Below are 23930 nucleotides of genomic sequence, written 5' to 3' on the forward strand. Positions count from 1 at the left end.
GAGAGAGAGAGAGAGAGAGAGAGAGAGAGAGAGAGAGAGAGAGAGAGAGCGCGCTTGGTTTTTTGAGACAGGGTTTTTCTGTGTAGCCCGGGCTATTCTGGAACTTTCTCTGTAGACCAGGCTAGCCTTGAACTCAGAGAGATTCACTTGCCTCAGATTGCTGGGATTAAAGGTGTGCACCACCACTGCCCAGCTAGGTGTGATTTCTTAACCCTGAACTAAATGCATTTAATCAAATCATATATAATCTGATTCTGAACCATAACATTACCATTTTTGTCCTGTACAAATAAGTAAGAATCTTAACTATAGGAAAATATTACTGTAAGAAAAATGTTGAAATGAATTGACATATAAAATACTACATAAAACCAGTTTTGTAAAATTTAAGATTATAATACAGATCAATATTATTTAAATTTATGCCTTTTTAATATAGTTGTACAGAATTCCGATAAGTTATTCTTACCAAGTCAGCAGCACTCACATTTGAAATATCTGAAGGGTCTGTCTCATTCACTAGTCCTGCTTTCTCTGCCAGAACTCTGTCTTTATCTGTTGGCAAAGCTGTGGTGACTTGTTGAGGAACAGCAAGGCACACTGCATCATTGTGAATGGCTCGTATTTCAGAAGAATTCACTGAACTGTCTTGACTACTACCAGAATTCTTGACATCATCAAATATACTCACTGTGAACTAAAAACACATACTTTTAGAATAACCCAGGGACAACTTTCAAATGTACCAAACATTACATTTTGTAAAAGCTAGTTCTGCTTAACCTATAACTGTGAAGCAGCACTTACCTGTGCAATAGAAAATTCTCTCTTTCTCTGTGTGAAGCATAGCACAGCAGAAGGAAGAAACTATTCAGCTGCAGAAACTTTAATCTGCACGCTTACTATGTGCTAAGCATCAGTCTTTGATATTCTAAGAAATGATGCCATAACAACTGCAATATTTCCTTTTAGTAGACTGGCTTTTACTTATTTTAACACTTATGTGTTATAAATGTCTGCATGTGTATACATGTACACACTTGTCACTAAGCTTGTGTGATCAGAAGGCAACTTGCATGAGTGGATTCTCTACTTCTATTTTGTGGGATCTGGATATTAAGCTTGGGTCACTGGACTTGGCAACAAGTACCTTTATTTGCTAAACCATCTAACCAGTCCTAGTAGGCTAATTTTTAATGAGCATTTCATATCTCTCACAAGGAAATCTAGTCACACTCATAATGCTAACTACTGTACTCATTTAACCCAAGGTACTATGCAGTTGGTTGTTTGTGGAGTGTCTAATATCAAATGGAAAGAGCCAGCATTCTAAAAAATATCCTGAAATCATTTCTTATTAAAATATATTTTGGGGACGATTACGTAAAAGTATCAAACTTGTCCACTTTAAAACATGATCTCACCAATTTTTGAGATTTTGAAAAAAAATTAAAAAGACAACCTATAGAAGTCTCAGGAAAAAAATAGGTTGACCTAATAGAACACATCTAAAATACCCAGATTAAATACCCAGATTAAATGCCCAGATTAAATACCCAGATAAATACTCAGATTAAATACCCAGATTAAATACCCAGATAAATACCCAGATTAAATACCCAGATAAATACTTTAGATTTATATGTCCCCCACTCCCCCTTTAGAGTAACTTACACATGACTAACAAATGTTAAAATACAAAAAGACTGTAACATTGGCTTAGACCACCTACATATCCATTTTAAAATCTAATTTAGTAAATATAAACAAGTCTATTTTACATTCCAACAGATTTTTTAAAACATTCCTTTATGTTACAATTATAATTTGGGTCAAAGAACTAAACCTAAATTAATGAATTTAATACTCATATCACCTCTAAATAAGCACTGATAAATACTATTGTAGCCATATAGTTCCCAGGTTAAGGAACTCTTTCTAATAATATAAAATTTGGCCAAGTCATACAAGCTACTCCAGACATCCTACTCTTGGTCAGAACTAAGCATCCAAAGTATTGATTTTAACATAAACATCATGTAAATTGGGTCACACTGTTTACAATGTTATCAGATTATTAACCTGTCAGTCACCATGGTTTGTAATCTTCTTGACAATATTTACATTAGCATTACTGATGTTCACAGCATAGCTGACTGTTTATTATAGAACTAAGCTCTCACACTATAACATCAGGGTAACATTTGAATTACTCAGAAATTCTTTGTATGTGCTACTCTTGAAATCTCAAAATTAAAATGTATATATTTCAATACCCAAAAATTGTCATGAGTTTTCTTATCAGATTATAATTTTAAGTAAGCCATATCAGTAAAATTCCTGATGATAGGTAAAATTAAAAAGTGACTTATTCCCAAGCATGATGACAAATGCTTAGAATCCCAGCACTGGGACAGTAGAGGCAGAAAGAACATGGGGATCACAGGTTATATACAGTGTGGACCCTATCTCAAAAGAGCAAGAACTGGGCATCGTGCCGCACACCTCTGATCCTAGCACTCAGGAGACAAAGGCATTGAACCTCTGTGAGGTCCAGAGTAGCCTGGTCCACATAGGAAGTCCCAGGCCCACCAAGGTTACGTAGTGAGACCCTGTTTGAAAATAAAAGGAAGAGAGGGAAGTAGGAAGGGAAGGGAAGGATGGAGAGAAGAAAGAAGAAAAGAAAAAGAGAGGTAAAATGGGAGGAAAGGAAAAAAGAAGGGAGATTTCTTCACTAAGGATATCCAAGCATTAGAGTTTCTTAAATTACATCTAATAAATATATACTGACAATTTTCTGCATGTCTAGGGCTTTTACATTTTGTCTCAAATTAGAACACTAAGTATCACTTGAAGAAGCTTGCAATCCCACAATGACATAAAAAAACACAGTGAAGAGTCTAGCACATCAAGGGTACTGTAACATTGGAGCTTTGTCATGGCCAGGATTGGTAGTGCACGTCTGTGGCTCTAAGTACTCAGAAGGTTGATAAAAGGATCACAAGTTCAAAATCAGCCTGGGTTACAAAGTGAAATCAAGGCGAACTTGAGCACTTAAGTAACACTTTATCTCAAAACAAAAAATTTTACAAAAAAAGTTGCACATTTATAGAGTACTTGCCTGGCATGTGTATGACCTCACAAGGTTTATTTGCCAATACCAAAAAAAAAAAAAAGAAAAAGAAAAAAGCAAGACCAGGAAGTTAAGGATTATTTCCAAGGAAAATACCTTTTGGGTGAAGATTAATTTAAACAGTAGATATTCTAAACAGAAAATATTATAATATAACTATTGTATAAATGATTTCTTTAGATCCTTTCTTCTGCTAACAAGAAATATATCATTGTTAATTTTTACATAATAATTACAGCAAACAAACGAGAAATTGTATATAAATATCTAAAAAGTGTATGAGTTCTTAAGTTAAAGAGAAGAAATACTGGGAACATTAACTACAAAAAGGATACTTAGCATTGATATTTGTAGACCATTAAAGCAGAATAATATCAATATATCAATGTCATTCAGAGACCCAAATTGGAGCACCGGACAGAAATCTCAAGGTCCAAATCAGGAGCAGAAGGAGGGGGAGCACGAGCAAGGAACTCAGGACCGCGAGGGGTACACCCACACTCTGAGACAATGGGGATGTTCTTTCGGGAACTCACCAAGGCCAGCTGGCCTGAGTCTGAAAAAGCATGGGATAAAACCGGACTTGCTGAACATAGCGGACAATGAGGACTACTGAGAACTCAAGAACAATGGCAATGGGATTTTGATCCTACTGCACGTACTGGCTTTGGGGGGGCCTGGGTAGTTTGGATGCTCAACTTACTAAACCTGGATGGAGGTGGGCGGTCCTTGGACTTCCCACAGGTCAGGGAACCCTATGGCTCTTCAAGCTGATGAGGGAGAGGGACTTGATCGGGGGAGGGGGAGGGAAATGAGAGGTGGTGGCGGGGAGGAGGCAGAAATCCTCAATAAATAAATAAATTTAAAAAATAAAAATAAAAAAAATAAAAAAGATTTAATTATTTATTGCATATACAGTGTTCTGCCTGCAGTACAACTGTAGGCCAGAAGAGGGCACCAGATATCATTATAGATGATTGCGAGCCACCATGTGGGTGCTGGGAATTGAACTCAGGACCTCTAGAAGAACAGCCAGTGCTCTTAACCACTGAGCCATCTCTCCAACCCCTCAATATCATTTTTTAAATCACTAAACTCCAAATGAAGCAAGAGAACACCATCTGAGTCAATCAATGATAAATCTGGTCAAATTATAATCATTGTGGCATTACAGAAAGTCATTTATTTCTGTCATAAAGGAATAAAACAAACTGAACTGTAGGCAAAAAAATGAATAAAGAAAGAACACTGTTACAAAGCAAAACAAAACAAATAAAATGGCAATGAGTTCTTCCAAACACTTCAAGTCATGAAAGCCTAAAAAAGATGAGGGACTGTCCCTAACGAAAACCAGTAAAGAAGCTGTGTATGGTGGCTCACACCTTTAATCTCAGCAACATGGAGGCAGGGACAGACAGATCTCTCTAAGTTTGAGGCTGCCTTGTCCACAGAGCAGGTTCTAGGACAGCCAAGTCAAGGCTATACAGAGAAACTCTGTCAAAAGAATGGCTGAGGCGGGAGGGAAATGGGAGGAGGGGAGGAGGTGGAAATTCTTAATTAAATAATAAAAATTAAAAAAAAAGAATGGCTGGGGATGGGCGGGGGGGGGGAGGTGATGGAGAAAAGACAGTAAAGAAACAAAACCAAAAGTACCATGAGATTCTAGATGAGATCCCAAATCAGTAGACAAATAATTCACAAAGATGATCAGTAGGGCCATGCATAATAACATATTCCTGAAGTCCCAGAACTAAGGAAAGTGAAACAGGACAATCATGGGTTTGAAGCCAGCCTGAGCTACACAGCAAGACTGTCTCAAATAAAAAGGAAAACAATAAAGGCAGTCAGTCATGGTAGGATATAACTGTAATGCCAACCCCAAAAGGCTGAAGCAGGAAGATAGTTAAATTCTAGGCCAGCCTGGGCTACAGAGTAAGACTCCCATCTTTATACTTTAATCAAAGGGGTGAACAAGATGGCTCACAGGATAAACTACACAAGCCTGATGATATGAGTTCAAAACCCCAAACTAAGAAGATAGAAGGAGAAAACCAATACTTCCAAGTTGTCCTCTGACCTCCAACCTCCACAGGTGCAACCTGACACACACACATAAGTACAATTTTAACAAAAAAAAAAAAAAACCTAGGTCTTTAAAATTAAAACAAAATACTAAAAACTTAATACAATTGTTTGGTTGGATCCTCCAGCTCACCTCTGCAATCTAGAAAGCCTGTCTCCTTCTCTCCAAACCCTGCCCACTCAGTCGCCAAACAAAGAAAAGGTGCCCAAAGCCTTGGTTCCACATGATTGGCAGCTACTGCAGCTTCCTCCTTTGAAGTTGCCAGCTGCCCAAATCCCTGCCTAAAGTGCTCAGTTTCTGACCATACTTGGGGGAAAACCCAGTTAGTGTTGGTCACATCATCACTTCTGGCCTAACACCTATAAAGTTTCCCGACTTTCATCTATGGGCACCACTTCTCAGGCCTCCATCTCTAAGACTGAAGAACCTGCCTGGGGGTTGCTTTGCTCAAATAAACCTGTTGTTATACTTTTTCAATTTGGCTTGAACTGGTGTACTACATTGGCAGAAGAACCTATTATTGGGGATAGGGGTAGAAAGCCTATTAACAATAAGAAAAATTTGAATACTGACCATAAATTAGATATTATATGAATGTTAAATTTACAGAATTGCATAATATTGCTACATAAAAGAATACATCTGTTCTCAGAAGATGCATGCTATGGTACAAAACTAGATGACTTTGATGTTAGCACATTAACCTCAAAGTATTTAGCAAAGTATAGAGAGACATGCAGACAGAGGAAAAAAGAAAATGTAATAAACATTAACTTGGAATCTAAGTAGGGGAAGACTCACCCATCGAATCCTAAACTTCCCTTAATCTCAATCTTAACGATGAAGAGTGAAGTGTAGAGGATGAGACATCCCACCACACACAGCTGTCCTCAAAAACAGCAGTGAGGACTTTCAGAACACATTACCTGAGTTCTCTCAGCAAGAGGACGGTCAGAAGAATGCGGTGAGTCTTTGGACAGAGGTTCAGCAACAGAAGGTCTGTCTTCAATAAGATCACCCTTCGGTGTCCTTTCTCCAGGTAAAAGGCACACATTTTCCTTATCACTGTCATCCTTTGACCTTAAAGTTTCTGTCACCAGTGAAGCCCGTGGCATCGCAGCTGTGGATCGGGGACGAACTGGCCTTCCTCTCTGAACAGTTTCCCATCCTTCAGCATCTTTCCGTTCTATGCAATTAAGGGACAAAAATAAATCAAATTTTATTTAGATGGTAAAAATTTTGAGAAACCTATACAATAAAAATGTTTTCCAATCTAATTTCATTAATTTCTCCTATGCCATTGTTTTTCCTAAAATATTTTAAGGTAAATTCTAGACATTATTGCACTTTTACTCAGTCTATTTTTAACAGAAAACATGTTTAATACTATTAGTATACCCAACAAAAGTAATAACACAATAAATCATATCAACTATATATTCAATATTTAGATATAGGACAAATTAAAAGAGAAATCATAAAATGAGTAAGAACCACAGAGGAAGAAAAAAACTGAATTACACAATTAAAAGAGTTTAACAAAAGACTTCACTTCCCAATTAATTTAACCAGTTCCCCTTCAAACCATGATGATCAATCACTTCATTCTTTAAAAGAAAGAAAAACATTACTGAAAACTTGAACCTAATCCATGAGTGCAGACGGCCAGCACAAATACTACCATACAATTAAATGACTGGTGCAAGTAAAAAACGGTATTTCAGAATAAAGACTATACCAAGGTCATGAGAAAACAAAAATACTTACAAATTACATCTTCAATGAACCTCCAGTGAAAAGTATATTGATAAATTATTCTCATAATAATGAATGTTTAAGAACAGCAAATCATGCATTAAACTGAGCCACACTAAACAGAATGTTGGAACAGAAGTATAAAAATTAAAATTAAAAACTAAAAACTAAAAATTATAATTCCTTTCACAATTTTATATGTATAAATTTTCCAGTAGTATGAATTTCATTAACAAAACTGCATTCAACTCAATTCAATACACTAACTGAAGGATAACTGAAATACCCCACCTGGTTGTGATGCATTACTTATCACAACATTTAGTTCACTAATGCTTGATTAGAATACTTATATTAGTGTCCAAGAGACAAACTTTCTGTAATTTCTATGTTAGGTCTTGATGTTAAGATTGTGCTAACATTATAAAACATGATCTTTCTTTCCCCAAGGATAAATTTTCATAGGCTTGATATTTTTATTTTAAAAGTCTAGAAGACTTTATGCATACAACCATCTTGACCTAGAATCTTATTTGTGAAAAAGTATTTGAGATTCACATTTTTAAGATACCTATAAAATCCCTTTAAGTTTTTCTAATTTTTGTGCTGTAAATGTGAAGTTATAGTATAAGAATTTTGTTAATTTCTTATGATTTTCCAAATCTGAGGCATAATACTGTTTTAATACCCTATTACTATCTTGTCAATCAATACTGGCATTCTCTATGACATACCTTAGTTCTCTTTTTTTCCTTCACCCAGATTATTAGAGTGGTCATTTTATTTATCTATCTGAAAAATACCTTTTAACATTACAACTATCTACTTTTCTTTTTAAGTTTCTTGGGCTTAACCTTTTCTTTTACAAATTCAAAAGAAAGGGATTTTGGTTTTTCTTCTTTATCTCATAAGGTTTTTTTTTTTAAATTTTATTTATTTATTAAGGATTTCTGCCTCCTCCCCGCCACCGCCTCCCATTTCCCTCCCCCTCCCCCGATCAAGTCCCTCTCCCTCATCAGCTTGAAGAGCAATCAGGGTTCCCTGACCTGTGGGAAGTCCAAGGACCGCCCACCTCCATCCAGGTTTAGTAAGTTGAGCATCCAAACTGACTAGGCTCCCACAAAGCCAGTATGTGCAGTAGGATCAAAAACCCATTGCCATTGTTCTTGAGTTCTCAGTAGTCCTCATTGTCCGCTATGTAAGTCCGGTTTTATCCCATGCTTTTTCAGACCCAGGCTAGCTGGTCTTGGTGAATTCCCGAAAGATCATCCCTATTGTCTCAGTGTGTGGGTTACCCTACCCCTGGACCCATCAATACCACTCTTGGGAATATACCCAAGAGAGGCCCTATCATACAACAAAAGTATATGCTCAACTATGTTCATAGCAGCATTGTTTGTAATAGCCAGAACCTGGAAACAACCTAGATGCCCTTCAATGGAAGAATGGATGAAAAAAGTATGGAATATATACATATTAGAGTATTACTCAGCAGTAAAAAACAAGGAATTCTTGAAGTTTGTGTACAAATGGATGGAAATAGAAAACACTATCCTGAGTGAGGTAAGCCAGACCCAAAAAGAGGAACATGGGATGTACTCAGTCATATTTGGTTTCTAGCCATAAATAAAGGACAGTGAGCTTATAATTCGCGATCCTAGAGAAGCTAATTAGAAGGTGAATCCAAAGACAAACATATAGGCATCCTCCTGAATATTAACCTTCATCAGGCGATGAAAGGAGACAGAGACCCACATTGGAGCACTGAACAGATATCTCATAAGGTTTTTAAGCATTCACCTTTATTCAATTCACTTTCTCAAATTTTCACTGAGATGTTCTTTCTGATATTATTCCTAAATAAATATAAAGTTCCATGTAATAGTAACAAAATCCATTTTATTTCTATTTTATAAAGTGTGTCCATGTGCACATATGGGGGCATCAGAGGCCAATGTTCAAGAACTGGTTCTCTCTTTCTACTACGTGGTCCCAGCTATCTAACTCAGGTCATCAGTACTGACAGCAAGTCCTTTATCTACTGAGCCATCTTACCAGCACACCCCACCTCTGAAACGATTTAAATCACCTGAAATTTCCTAAGACTTTCTAACAATACAGCATGTTTTAATTTTGGTAAATGTTCCATGTATACAAGCATATATATTTAGAGTTAGTAGTTCAGGCCATAAAAAAGAACTTGAATGAAAATTGGCCTTTTTCTTGCCAAAAACAGCCATAAAAACTAGACAAAATATATAAATGAGCTGTTTAAAACACTGGAAGGCACCCAGCATAAGCATATCCTGAAAAACTACAATTCCTGAGTAAAGGGAACGGCAGCATCAGACCTACATTCACCTTAGTATTTTGACTGAAACATTTGAGACTGGGAGTTCAATGAACTGGGTTCTAACAAAAGCCCGCATTCCTGGATGGCTAAACAGGCATTAGAGGCCAGAGGCAAAGTCTTACAGAAAATGGGGGATACTACAGAGAAATAAGCGAAAGAAAGAAAGAAAGAAAGAAAGAAAGAAAGAAAGAAAGAAAGAAAGAAAGAAAGAAAGAAAGAAATCTGCATTCACTTTTCCCCAAGGTGCCTGACAACTCAGCTTTTTGTATGCAAGGCAAGACTCCAAGAAAACAAAAGAGAACAGCAGCTGGGATCTTAACAAGCTAAGCAAAAAGCAAAGCAACCGTACAAGACTGGAAAATAAAAACTGTAACTCAGGGATGTAGTGGGTTTTGTGAGTATCCCAGGCTTTTCACTGGAAATCTCAAATGGAGTAATCAACCTAACACAATCTCAAACAAAACCCTGATAGGCTTAGGAACACAGTACTCCACCTCTCTTATCATCTTTCCAGACAGAGGAGGAGAAAAGCCTATAATTCTGTGTGGATTTTGTGTGTGTGTGTGTGTGTGTGTGTGAGAGAGAGAGAGAGAGAGAGAGAGAGAGAGAGAGAGAGAGAGAGAGAGAGAGAGAGAATGTAAACCAGAGATTGATTGTAGGTGTCTCCCTCAATTGTTCTCCACATTTGTCTTATTAGGTATGTTGTCTGTGCATGGTGCCCATGGCAATTCAGAGAACAAGTTTCAGGAGTCAGCACTCCTTCCACTGTAGGACCTAGAAACTGAACTCAGGTCATCAGGCTGACTGCTATCCAGGTTTTATAACTCTTCAATAGCCTTTTTATTGTTGTGGCTAAAGCCACTACCACTTCATCACTTGTTAGTGTTGTGGCTGTTACCACCATGACAAGCACTGTCCCCTCCTCATATTACCAGCTTGGCCCACTGGTTATATAGCCTAGAGGGGCTGGGATATAAATGCAGAACTTTTATGTTTTTGCACCATTCACAGTACTGTTTCATCTTCCATGCTGATCTCAAGTCTGGCATAAGGTCCAAATGGAGACTTTGAATTACAACTGTCAGGGGCTTCTGTTGAAGGAGGAGGGTAATTTATTCTGCCACCTAGGCCTTAGTGAGAATTGCTGCAGGTGAAAAGGTCACCAGCTGAGGCTGGTGCAAGTTGTCTGAAGAAGCCATGACCATGCAGGACCTTCTGAAATAGGAGTTACAGCTTGGGGTGTAGTGGTCCTTGTAGCTAGAATAAAGCATTCGTGCATGGCAGATGATGGTTTGAAACAGCAGGCTGACTTCCAGGCAGTCTCTCCCTTTGCCCAGGGCTGTTTGTCAGCTGCACACTTGGGGCAGCATATATTAGAACCACTCAACAACTACCTCTCAGGAAGTTGAGTAATTGCTTCTAAACAGTTCAAGTTATTAAAAGGGGAAAACTTCAAGGAATAGTTGTATTAAGGAATTAACATTAAACCAGCATTCTTAACAGTGCTTAACAGGACCTTTTCCCTAGTGTGTTGAACATCATTTAACTTCCTATCAAATATTCTTAAGGACAATTGGATACAGCCCAGGATAACCTTTTTTTTTTAAATAGAGAAAGCTATTAGGGAAAACAACCTTTTAAGAATTTGAAAAGGAACAGAATATTAAATGCCTCAAACATACAAATGGTTAATGGTTGAAGAGACAGTTTACTGTAAAGATTAGAAAATTGCATCTACACGTAGAGATTGAAATTAATCACACAAAGAAGCACCAATTTTAAGAAGTAGGGAAAAATTATATGGAAAAGTAAGGGGGAAGTCAGAGAGATGAAATCTACTAAAACCTACTTTAAAGACAGTGTGTATAATTCTGGTGTTTGGATTTTTCTATTATTTTTTTTTGTTTTGTTCTGTTTTTTCAAGTACAGATAATTCAAAACAGCTGTGATAAGTGTGGAAAGAAAGGGATCAGCAGGCGGGAAGTGTGGGGACTGGGATGCAGATATCACCACTTACTCTAGTTGGGTAGCATTTTTTAAATCTAATACTACATCTCCAAAATCCATCAATACTTCATGTAGGTTTAAAATATGTTTGCGAATCTCATATTTTTATATAATGTGTTTTGGTTAAATCTACTCCTATTCTCGCTGCTCTAATTATTCTCCTACCCATCTACCACTTTCCCGCCTAATTTCACGTGCTCTTTTTGTCCACTTATAGTTAAAATAGGACATGACAAGGTCATTGCATGTGTTTACTCATAACAGCTGTGACTGTTTACACAAGATCAGAACAAGATGAAGAAAAGCACAGTCCCAGCATGGCTGGGGAAGGAGTTGATGAAAACCACCCATAGTTGACATACCACTGGCAACTAATGAGAAAGAAAGTCATGTTTCTTCAGGAATGTGAACCCCAAGAGGCAACCCATCCTTCAGCAGCCCTACACCCACAGAATCCACATTTTTAATGATAAAAAATTATGAATATACTAGCTGGTTTCATAGTAGATTAGACAATTAGAACAGAAGATCAGCAAGTTAGAATACATGTCCATATCAAGAATTCAGACTGAAGTACAGAAGCAAAAAGAAAAGTGAGGAATGCATACACTTTGTTAAACATGTAACTGTGCCAAATTTGCTAGACATTTAACCTTCAATATCTTTACTGATTTTGTTTATGTACACACTCAGCTACTGCCACAAGCATGCTATGTCAGAAATAGAGAAACATATTTGTGTCTTTTCACAATGTCAGAATTTATTGAGTAACAATAAATCCACAAGTTAGGGTAGTTCAATTGGCAGGAATTTTCCTGAGAGCTCTCACTTTCTTTGATAGTCCTGACCAAGTCAAACAGATTTTTAATTCCAATTTTAATTACTAATATTAACTCTCAGGTCACACATTACACATCACACAACAAAGCTACCTATCATGTATATAAACGTGTAAGTTACAAAACGGCTCAAAAGGGATAAGAAGCAAGGGATTTTATGAAGTTCAAAGACGCCTGAGAAACTAAAATTAGAATACTAACAGGAATACAAAGGATTCTGTGCCAGGAAGGTTAACAAGGCAAAATGAGCAGCAGAAGCAGAGGGAAGAGCTGCTGTAGCTACAAATCAGAGCCGACCTGCAGAGTTCAGCACACCTGCTGAGACAAAAGGCATACTGCATTCAGACAAAAAAAGTACATAGAAGCATGGCAAACCCAGATAGTGAACAGGGGGTCTTGATTTGGTCCAGTATTTTCTCATTGTACCCATATTCTTGCATTTTTGGAATGGTAATGTACATTCTGTATCATTGCTGGAAGTATATAATTTGCTTTTCGATTTTTACAGAGGTTACAACTGGTACTACCTTGAGTCTCAGAACAGACTTGAACTCTGTTGAGACTGTGAAAGACTAGGGGGACTTCTCAAGTTGGACTAACCGCGTTTTTGCATTATGTTATGGCCACAAGACAATGGATACCAGGGAGTAGAATGTGATGGTTTGAATGAGATGTCACCTATATCTCAGTATTTGAATACCTGGTCCCTGTTTGGTAGCTGTTTTAGGAGAACTTGAGTCCAACCCCTACCATTCATGCAAAAAGCTGGGGATGGTAGCATTAGGCTGTAATCCCAAAGCTATGAGACAAAGACAGGAAGATCTCAGGAAATGGATGACCAGACAATTTAGCCAACTGGTGAACTCTTAAGTTCAGTGAGAGCCCCTGTCTCAAACAATAAAGTAGAGATCAATAGGAACACACCTGACATCAACTTTGGCCTCTGAAGGATAAAAGAGACAGAAGAAAGACAGAGAGGGAAGAAGGGGAGAAGAGAGGGCAAGAGAAGGGGAGAAGAGGGAAGAAAAAAGAGAAAGAAGGAAATTTAGCAGTGTAGTCATCCAATGCTTTGTATTTTGTGTTATCAACATTCATTCTGCTGTATCCCAAACCCCACAGTCATAATGCTTACACAGTCAACACTCCTGACTTGTCTACATTTATTCCTTCTGGGTCTCCTTAGGTGTCCATCTGAAATCATTTTCCATCCATCCCAAAAGCTATCCACAACATTTGAACACAGACCTGCTGTTTACAACTTTCTGAAACTTTTCCCTGAAAACATTTTTATTTTAACTTGGTAACGTACATTATCTTGGCTATGTCTCCAGCATTCTAAACATATTCTCTACTGTACTTAGCATCCATAGTTCCTCTTATAAAGTCAGCTACCTGCTGATTTTCCTTTTTGAAAATGGCATTTGTGTCCTCTAACCACTTATAAAGATTTTTCTGTTTCTTCAAATTTCAGTATTTTTATTATATTGTATTTAGAGGAAATTTATTTCGTATTTTCCTGCTTGGGCCTGAGAGGATTCCTTAAGTCTAACACTTGATTTATTTTAGCAGTTTGGAAATTTGACATCATTTCTAATGCTGCTTTATAAAATCTCTACACCTTTTCATGGATTTCGTGTATGTCCCCTCGTTCTTCTCTTCATTTCTTTCCTTTTTTGTCTCTCTGGTCTCTCTGGGCTAGCCTTGATATTTTATGCTGTTTTCAGAGTCAACATATCGCTAAAGTCCTCAAATGTTTTCCATTGCTGTTGCTGAGATAAGGTTTCATTAGGTAGCTCAGACTAGACTGGACCTGTTATGAAGTTCAGACTAGCCTCAAACTCATGATCCTCCTATCTCATTCTCCTAGGGTGCATGATACCATACCTACCTAATTTTAAATTTCTTAATACTATTATTTTCTGAATTCTTTATTTTCAGAGCATTGTGATCTTTTTTTTTTTAAAGTCTATAGCAGTTGCTGTCATCCTGATACTATCATCATTGTGATGTGGGAGTCCCCTCTGTATGCTGTGAATACCATTGGTTGATAAAGAAACTGCCTTGGCCTGTTGATAGGGCAGAGTAAAACTAGGCAAGAAAAATTAAACTGAATGCTGGGAGAAAGAAGGCGGAGTCAGTGAGACGCCATGTAGCCGCTGCAGGGAGCAGATGTGCCAGAACTTTACCCAGTAAGCCACAGCTTAATGGTGATACACAGATTAATGGAGATGCGTTAATTTAAGATATGAGTTAGCCAGAAATATGCTTAAGCTATTGGCTAAACAATATTGCAAATAATATGGTTTCTGTGCGATTATTTTGGGGCTGACCAGTTGGGAACAAACAAGCAGCCTTTCTATAACATTACTAATTTATTTATTATCTTTGGCTCTCTGTACTGTTTTTTTTTCCTAGTAGTAACTGGGTCTGAGGAATGTAAGCCTTTTTTGAGATCTTCCATGTTTAACAGCATACTAATCTCTTCTCAGTCTTAATGGGCAATTTAGCTAGCCATCATCTCTAGAATAGAAATTAATTCTCTTTCAGAATTTTGATGATTATAAAATTTTATTTGCAGCTTCTAGATATTAAAATTGATGGGGCCAACCAATCTTAGATTTTTCCCCTCTAAAACTGTGGGCTAAATAAACCTCTTTTGCTTAGAAAATACACACCCTCTGATACTATACTATAGCAACAAAAAAGAAAATAGAACCCTTGCCTACTGCCAATTTGCTACAAGTTTGCTTGTACAATGAAATCAAGGACAATATATTGGATAAAAGGAAGGAATAGTATTTAAAATGAGCCAACATAACTGAAATCAAAGTGAAAAATTAAATTAAATACATTCAGTACCAAAAAAGAAATGCCCAAAATTCAATTTAGGGTGTCCTATATATGCTAGGGAAGCACTTTAACAATGAATTACTGCATTTCATGATTTTAACTAACAGAGATCAAAATGACATAGGTAAGACTAAAATGTAAATGTAAAAATATATTAGGGCCAAGTATTTTAAAATATAAATATCCCTTTTAACTACAGGCAGCCAAAACATGAATAAATAAAAATCTTAAAAAAAACCTGTTAACTGAAAATCACTTGCCATTTTTGCGGGAAGTCTTTTGCACTGTTGTTGATGCACAGGCTTGAGAAGGTGTTACATCAGATGCGGCAGAGCCAGTATGATGAGCCTTTACCTTGTCGGCCCAACTGACACCTGTAGGAGCCAGACATGGGGCAGTTACTGTGCCAGGTAAACTCCTATTGAGAAAAATAAACACAAGTAATAAATTAAATATCAAAGTAAAAATTGTGAAATCATAACATTACTATTACTAGTTTTTATTAATAACAACATGTGTTAACAAGTAATTCTTGATTCAGGCTAAAATTGTTTCTTCTTTGTATATATTTCTTTCATCAATTGCAAACACAATGCTTCATTGGCAATATTCAATTTTGGTTCCTTGAAAATTGAGTAGCATTATTATCTAAAGTTATTTTTCCTGAATCTTCACACTATCCTATCCACTCCTTCTACAATCTCTTTAATAGCTCACATTTATTTTTTTTTAAAAAAAAATCTGCTACTAGCTAAGCCTGGAATTCTTTTCCTTCACTAATTTAAAGAATTATGCCACAGTGGAAGTAAATTTATTGGTAAGCATTACAGATCCCTCAGGTCTGAGGAGGCCCCAGGGCTGTGAGACCACTAAAGAACGCCGGTTTTCTATCAGGTTCAATGTGTTCTGACTGATATTGAGGTCTTTAATCCATTTGGACTTGAGTTTTGTGCATGGTGATAGATATGGGTCTATTTTCATTCTTCTACAGGTTGACATCCAGCACCATTTGTTGAAGATGCTTTCTTTCTTCCATTGTATACTTTTAGCTCCTTTATCGAAAATGAGATGTTCATAGGTTTGTGGGTTAAAATCCGGGTCTCCTATAAGATTCCATTGGTCGACTTCTCTGTTTTTATGCCAGTACCACACTGTTTTCATTACTGTAGCTCTGTAATAGAGTTTGAAGTCAGGGATGGTAATGCCTCCAGAAGATCCTTTATTGTATAGGATTGTTTTGGCTATCCTGGGTTTTTTGTTTTTCCATATAAAGTTGATTATTGTCCTCTCAAGATCTGTGAAGAATTTTGATGGGACCTTGATGGGGATTGCATTGAATCTATAAATTGCCTTTGGTAGAATTGCCATTTTTACTATATTGATCCTCCCAATCCAAGAGCAAGGGAGGTCCTTCCATTTTCTGGTATCCTCTTCAATTTCTTTCTTCAAAGACTTAAAGTTCTTGTCAAATAGATCTTTCACTTCCTTGGTTAGAGTTACCCCAAGATATTTTATGCTGTTTGTGGCTATCGTGAAAGGTGAAGCTTCTCTGATTTCCCTCTCTGCTTCCATATCCTTTGTGTATAAGAGGGTGACTGATTTTTTGGAGTCGATCTTGTATCCTGCCACATTACTAAAGGTGTTTATCAGCTGTAAAAGTTCTTTGGTGGAGTTTTGGGGGTCGCTTATGTACACTATCATATCATCTGCAAATAACGAAAGTTTAACTTCTTCCTTTCCAATTCGAATCCCCTTGGTCCCATTATGTTGTCTTATTGCTATTGCTAGAACTTCAAGCACTATATTGAAGAAGTATGGCGAGAGTGGACAGCCTTGTCGTGTTCCTGAGTTTAGTGGGATGGCTTTGAGTTTCTCTCCGTTTAATTTGATGTTAACTGTCGGCTTGCTGTATATAGCTTTTATTATATTTAGGTAGTCAGAATAGCAAAAAAAAAAAAAAAAAAAAAAAAAAAAGAACGCCGGTTTTTCTTGGGTTCAAGTACAGCCTAACAGTGACATCCTTCCTCTCTTATATTGACCCAAAAAGTTCATTCACTTCTCTGTCACCAAAATTAGGTCCCCTATCTTGGTGCACTGACATGGAAACAGTACTGCTGGCTAGTTGGGATTAGGGTTGCTCCCAAGCCCCTTTCATCTGTGGTGAAACAGGCAAAGAGAACTCATTGCAAGTAAGGAGACATCATCTTCTTTCCCTCCCACCTTTTCCTTTCCCTGAGGATATGGCTTTGAAGATTTCCAAAATCTTAGTGTTTTTTTCTTTTGATTTTCAGAAAAAGTGGCTCTGTAGTATAATACATACTCAATGGTTTACTTACTATTTAAATTTTGAGTTAAAATAATGAACAAAACCCAAGCTTTATAACTATATTTCAGTTTGTAAAGCACAACTCAAGCAGCATGAGATGTGGGTGGGTACTAAGGGCAGCCAATGAACCATATCAGAAAGTAAAAAGAAGCAATGCATTTATACAAGGATAATGAATAGGATCACAAAGAGAACAGTATAAGAACTTCATGCACAGCCGGGCGGTGGTGGCGCACGCCTTTAATCCCAGCACTCGGGAGGCAGAGGTAGGCGGATCTCTGTGAGTTCGAGACCAGCCTGGTCTACAAAGGGAGTTCCAGGACAGGCTCCAAAACCACAGAGAAACCCTGTCTCGAAAAAAATAAAAATAAAAGAAAAGAAAAGAAAAGAAAAGAAAAGAAAAGAAAAGAACTTCATGCACATAGGCAGTGCCATGGATAATACTGTCAACTTGACAGGATCTAGAATTACCTAGTAGACAACCCTCTGGTCATGTCTGTAAGGGAGTTTCTAGACAGAATTACAAAGCTCCCCTAAGTTGCTTTTGCCAGGTATTTGATAATGGCCATGAGAAAGGTAATTAATGCATGAGTTAAAAGTCTCCAGAATTAAAATAAATCTGTGTTATAAAATTCTTGGAAAGAGATTAATGAACTTCAGTAAAGAGCAAGTTCGCTTGTAAATACTCTTTTGTCTGGGAGATTGTATTTTGGTTGTTTGCTAGCTATCTTTTCCCACCTGCCAAGGTCCAAGTATCACAGGATTCTTAAAGCCCATTAAAATTCACCAAAGGAAACACAATCTAAGAACCTCATCAGAGAGACTGAAAGCAAAAGTCTAATGCTACTGAGCAAAGAATCAGCTTTTACTAAATGCCAGATACAGTGTTAGGATCCTCAAGATATACAGATATGTCAAAGATCTTGCTTCAAAGATGATAACGGCAGAGAAAACAGATACTAAAAATGATAATGCTGGGGAAGTAGGCTAAGTTGCTAAAGTGTTCACCATGCAATCATGAGAACCCTTCACATACATGTGCAACTTCACTCTAGCTCAGTGGTTCACACCCTGGGGTGCTCGACTCTTTTTGAGATAAAACAACCCTTTCATAGGGGTCAAATATCAAATACCCTGCATGTCAGATAGCAACAAAAATAATTACTGTATAATTTGGGGTCACTACAACATAAGGAACTGTATTAAAGAATCACAGCATTAGGAAGGTTGAAAACCGCTGCTTTAATGTAATCAGTCTTACCCAGCAACAACCCTGAGAGCCACAATAGTTACCTGCCTGCAGTATGTGCCCACTGCATTTTTTTTTTTTACTCTGACAATTTCAAGCATATATACAATGTAGAAAAAAATGGTACCAGTAGCCGGCTAGGTCATTCATTCCTCCCCTCTCTGGCTTCCAACTTTCATGAAGAACATACAAGAATGCAAACTTATGAAATGAAAAGAAACTGTCCAGCGTAACTAGTTCTTCATTACTGTGCCTATAGAAAAGAACCTATAATATCTGAGCTCAGGAAAAAAGAAAAAAAATCCAATGTGTAATGTTCTTACTGGAACGCTTTTCGAGTCCTCTTAGGTAAAAGAGAAGACACACAGATAAAACTTCCCTGGATGTCAAAGGACTAGGCTATCAAGTATATAGGCTTTTGTTCTTACCTTCTGTCAATCTGTGAGTAATAAAGTCACCTTTCCAGATTTTTGTGCATATGTTTTGTTTACTCTAGTAACTTTCTCTCAGATATAGGAATCTGAGCAGAAATTGGTGAGCCTTTCCCTGGAAATGATGCATGATTTCTCCTACATGGGGTTGGTACTATGAATATTTTTCTCATGGAATACTGGGTTTATAATACTATGAGTATTTTTCAAATACATACATATATAAACATGGGTTTATAATACTATGCGTATTTTTTAAATCATCTCACCCAAAATTTAAGCTTCTTCTTGCAGTTGATGCCACATTCATTCTATCTGTTGATGGGCTTGGAATCACATGGCGTCCTGGAGACATCTTCTTTACTTCCCATGCCAGTGAGGTTGGTCTGATAATTCAGAACATAAAGTAGATTACTTTAACAACAACAAAAAAAATGGGGAAACAAACAAATTTTTCCTTTTGGCTGTTAATGAGCAAAAACATGGTCAAACCCTGCAACCCTGATTACCAGAACGGTTCTATACTAACAAGTGAGCAATTCCTGATGGTTCACAATACAGGATTTTCTAAACAGTCAAACAACAGGAAGCACTACTTCTTTCAAAAGGGTCATGGGTTATAAAATACAGAGATGCACTGCTTGTTTGCTTGTACATTAGGCAGCTCTAGCTGGCCAGGAACTTGCTATGTAGGCCAGGCTGGCCTAGAACTCAGAGATACTCCTGCCTCTAGTCCTTGAGTAATAAAATTAAAAATGTGCACCACCATATGCAACTGAGATAAACTTAAGAATTACAAGCATCTCCACATACTGAGAAAAAAATTAAAGCAATAGTACTAACTCAGATTATTTTTTTCTACCATAGAATATTATATTTTCAACCACAGAGTAGAAACACGAAGACACTCCTGCTCTTTTTTGAGAGAGCTAAGTGGTGTAAATGACCTTCTGTTGTCTTTATTCTCTGTTCACAAATAATTGACAGGATTCATAGCCCACTGAAATGTTTTTCTTTTAAGTATTTTTACTTTATTTTTGTGCATACATAATCCCAGTTCCCCATCCCTCCCCTCTCTTCATGCTCCCCCCATCTTCCCCTCACCCCACACCTATGGGCTCTTCAGAGGGTAAGTCCTCCCATGGGGGGGGTCAATAAATTCTGTCACATCACCATATTGAGGTAGAATCAAGCCTCCCACAACCCCGTGTTTAGGATAAGCAAGGTATCTCTTCATAGGAAATGGGCTCCAAAAAGCCAGATCATTCATTCATTAGGGATAGTTCCTGGTCTCACTGCCAGTGGCCCCACTAACTGCCCAAGCCACCCACTGTCACCTGCATTCAGGGGGTATAGATCGGTCCTGTGCAGGTTCCCCAATTGTCAGTCTGGTGTCTGTGAGCTCCCACAAGTTCAGGTCAGCTTTTCTGTGGGTTTTCCCATCATGGTATTGACCCCTTCGCTCATTTATTGCTCCTCTCTCTCTCTCTTCCACTGGAGTTCTGTCCGGTGGTTAGCCATGGACCTCTGCATCTGCTTCCATCAGATGGATGAGGGTTTCAGGAGATCATATCTATTTCCCATTCCTAGGTGAATCCATGTATATCTCTCTCTTAGGGTCCTCTTTGTTACTTAGCTTCTCTAAGATTGTAGACTGTAGGCTAATTATCCTTTGCTTTATTCCTAATACCCAATTATGAGTGGATACAAATCATATTTGTCTTTCTGGGACTGGGTTACCTCACTTAGGGCTTTTTTTCCATTTCCATCCATTTATTTCAAGATATCATTGTTTTTTTTTTACCACTGTGTAGTACTCCATTGTGTAAATGTATCACATTTTCTTTATCTATTCTTCAGTTGAGGGACATCTAGGTTCTTTCAGGTTCTAGTTATTATGAATAATAATATTATGAACATAGTTGAGCAAATGTTCTTGTGGTAAAAGTGTGCCTCTTTTGGGTATAAGCCTAAAAGTAGTATTGCTAGATCCTGAGGTAGACTGATTCCCAATTCTCTGAGAAACCTTGATACTGATTTCCAAAACAGCTGCACAAGTTTGCCCTCCCCACAGCAATGGGGAAGTGTTCCCCTTTCTCTACATCCTCTCCAGCCTAAGCTGACAACAGTGTTTTTGATCCAAGCCATTCTGACAGGTGTAAGATGGTATCTCAGTGTTGATTTGATTTGCATTTCCCTGATGGATAAGGATGTTGAGCAATTCCTTAAATGTCTTTCAGTCATTTGAGTTTCTTCTGTTGAGAATTCTCTGTTTAGATCAATACCCCATTTTTGATTGAATTATTTCTCATTTTGATGTTTAGTTTCTTGAGTTCTTTCTATATTTTGGAGATCAGCCTTCTGTCAGATGTAGGGTTGGTGAAGATCTTTTTCTATTCTGAAGGCTGCTGTTTTGTCTTGTTTACTGTGTCCTTTGCCTTAAGAAGCTTTTGAGTTTCAAGAGGTCCCACTTATTAATTGTTGCTCCAGTGTCTATGCTACTGGTGCTATATTTAGGAAATGGTCTCCTGTGCCAAAGTGTTCAAGAGTACTTTCTATTTTCTCTTCTATGAGGTTCAATGTGGTGGGTTTATGTTGAGGTCTTTGATCCATTTGGACTTGAATTTTGTGCATGACAATAGATAGGGATCTATTTGTATTCTTTTACATGTTGAACTCCAGTTATGCCAGCACTAATTGTTGAAGATGATTTCTTTTTTCAATGCATAATTTAGCTTCTTTGCCAAAAATCAGGTGTTCATAGGTATGCAGCTTAATATCAGGGTCTTCTATTCGATACCACTGGTCCACATGTCTATTTTTATTCTATTACCAAGCTATTTTCATTACTGTAGTTTTATTAACAGAGCTTGAAGTCAGAAATGGTGATGCGTCTGGAAGTTCATTTATTGTACAGGACTGTTTTGGTTATCCTGGGTTTTTTGCTTTTCCATATGAAGTTGAGTACTGTTCTTTCAAGGTCTGTGAAGAATTGTGTTCGGATTTTGATGAGGATTGTATTGAATCCGTAAATTACTTTTGGTAAAATTGCTATTTAGGTACTATGTTAATCCTACCTATCCAAGAGCAAGGGAGATCTTTCCATTTTCTGATATCTACTTCAATTCCTTCTTCAAAGACATAAAGTTCTCATCAAACAGGTATTTCACATGTTTGGTTAGAATTACCCCAAGATATTTTATGTTGTTTGTGGCTTTGTGAAGGGTGATGTTTCTCTGATTTCTTTCTCAGCCCATTTATCATCTGTATATAGAAGGCTACTGATTTTTTTTTTCAGTTGATTTCGTATCCAGCCACATTACTGACAGTGTTTATCAGCTGTAGGAGTACCTTGGTAGAATTTTTCGGGGGACATGTATACTACCATATCATCCGCAAGTAGCAAAAGTTTGACTTCTTCCCTTCCAATTTATTTTTTCCCTTTTTTAAATTGTTTTTCACAAAAGAAAGCAAACTATCTTTTCTCATTTTATATATCAATCCAAGTTCCCACTCCAACCCTTCCTCCCATTCCTTCCACCTACCTCCCCATCCACTCCTCAGAGAGGGTAAGGCACATTGCTTTGGGGAAGGTCCAAGGCCCTCCCTACTATATGCAGCCTGAGCAAGGTATCCATCCAAAGAGAATAGGTTCCAAAAAGGCCAGTACAAGCAGTAGGGAATAAATTCTAGTGCTGTTTCCAGTGGCCCCATAGTCTGCCCCGGTCATACAACTGTCACCCACATTCAGAGGGACCGGTTTGGACGTATGCTGTTTTCTTCCCTGTCCATCTGGAGTTGGTGAGCTACCATTAGCTCAGGTAAACTGTTTCAGTGGGTGTACCCATCATGATCTTGGAGAAAACAAGATATTCTATGACAAAACTAGATTTAAAAATACCTACCCATAAATCCAGCCCTAAAGAAAGTACTAGAAAGAAAATCCCATCCCAAGGAAGTTAATTGTACCCACAAAAACACAGGCAACAGATAACTTCCCTTCCAATTCGTATCCCCTTGATCTCCTTTTGTTGTCTTATTGCTCTAGCTAGGACTTCGAGTACTATATTGAATAATATGGAGAAAGTGGACAGCCATGTCTTGTGCCTGATTTTAGTGGGTTTGTTTTGAGTTTCTCTCCATTTAGTTTGATATTGGCTGTCAGCTTGCTGTAATATTGCCGATATTATGTTTAGGAACATTGCTTGTATCCCTGATCTCTCCAAGACCTTCATCATGAAGAGGTGTTGGATTTCGTCAAAGTTTTTTTTTTTTTTTCCGGAATCAAATGAGATGATCATGTGGGTTTTTTTTTTCTTCTTTTAGCTTGTTTATATAGTGGACTACATTGACAAATTTTCATGTTGAGCCATCCCAGGAATGCATCTCTGTGATGAAGCCTACTTGATAACGGTGGATAATTTTTCGAATGTGTTCCTGAATTTGTTTTGCCAGTATTTTATAGAGTATTTTCGCATCAATTTTCATGAGGGAGATTGGTCTGTAATTCTCTTTGCTGCATCTTTATGTCATTTGTGTTTCAGGGTGACTGTACCCTCATAAAAAGAGCTCAGTAATGTTCCTTCTGTTTCTATTGTGTGGAACAATTTGAGTAGTATTGGTATTAGTGTTTCTCTGAAATTCTGCTAGAATTCTGGGCTGAAACCATCTGGCCCTGGGTTTTGTTTTTTTTTTTTTTTAGGTTGGGCAACTTTTGATAACTGTTTCTATTTCCTTAGGGACTGTAGGTCTATTTAATTTATCTGGTCTTGAATTAATTTTGGTATAGGGTATTTATCCAGGAAACTGTAGAGTTCCTTTAAATTTTCCAATTTAGTGGAATACAGATTTTTGAAGTATGACCTGATGAGTCTCTGGATTTCTTCCATGTCTGTTATTCTGTT

General features: G+C 37.5%; 1 protein-coding gene across 5 annotated transcripts in view; it reads right to left on the bottom strand.

Moving 5' to 3' along the window:
• Scaper (S-phase cyclin A associated protein in the ER) overlaps nucleotides 1-23930 on the bottom strand; it is a 349156-nt gene that overhangs the window by 284857 nt on the left and 40369 nt on the right. For 3 of the 5 annotated variants that reach the window (XM_026779044.1, XM_005347393.3, XM_026779041.1), the window contains 4 exons: nucleotides 19296-19412; nucleotides 15281-15438; nucleotides 6143-6402; nucleotides 470-697 (listed from right to left, as the gene is read on the bottom strand). In XM_026779044.1, the coding sequence (XP_026634845.1) occupies nucleotides 470-697; nucleotides 6143-6402; nucleotides 15281-15438; nucleotides 19296-19412 (763 nt within the window). The remainder of the gene's footprint in view (nucleotides 1-469; nucleotides 698-6142; nucleotides 6403-15280; nucleotides 15439-19295; nucleotides 19413-23930) is intronic. The other 2 variants (XM_026779042.1, XM_026779043.1) reach the window with 2 other exon arrangements.

This window comes from Microtus ochrogaster, chromosome 5 (assembly GCF_000317375.1).
Source record: "Microtus ochrogaster isolate Prairie Vole_2 chromosome 5, MicOch1.0, whole genome shotgun sequence".
In the NCBI taxonomy this organism is placed as follows: domain Eukaryota; kingdom Metazoa; phylum Chordata; class Mammalia; order Rodentia; family Cricetidae; genus Microtus; species Microtus ochrogaster.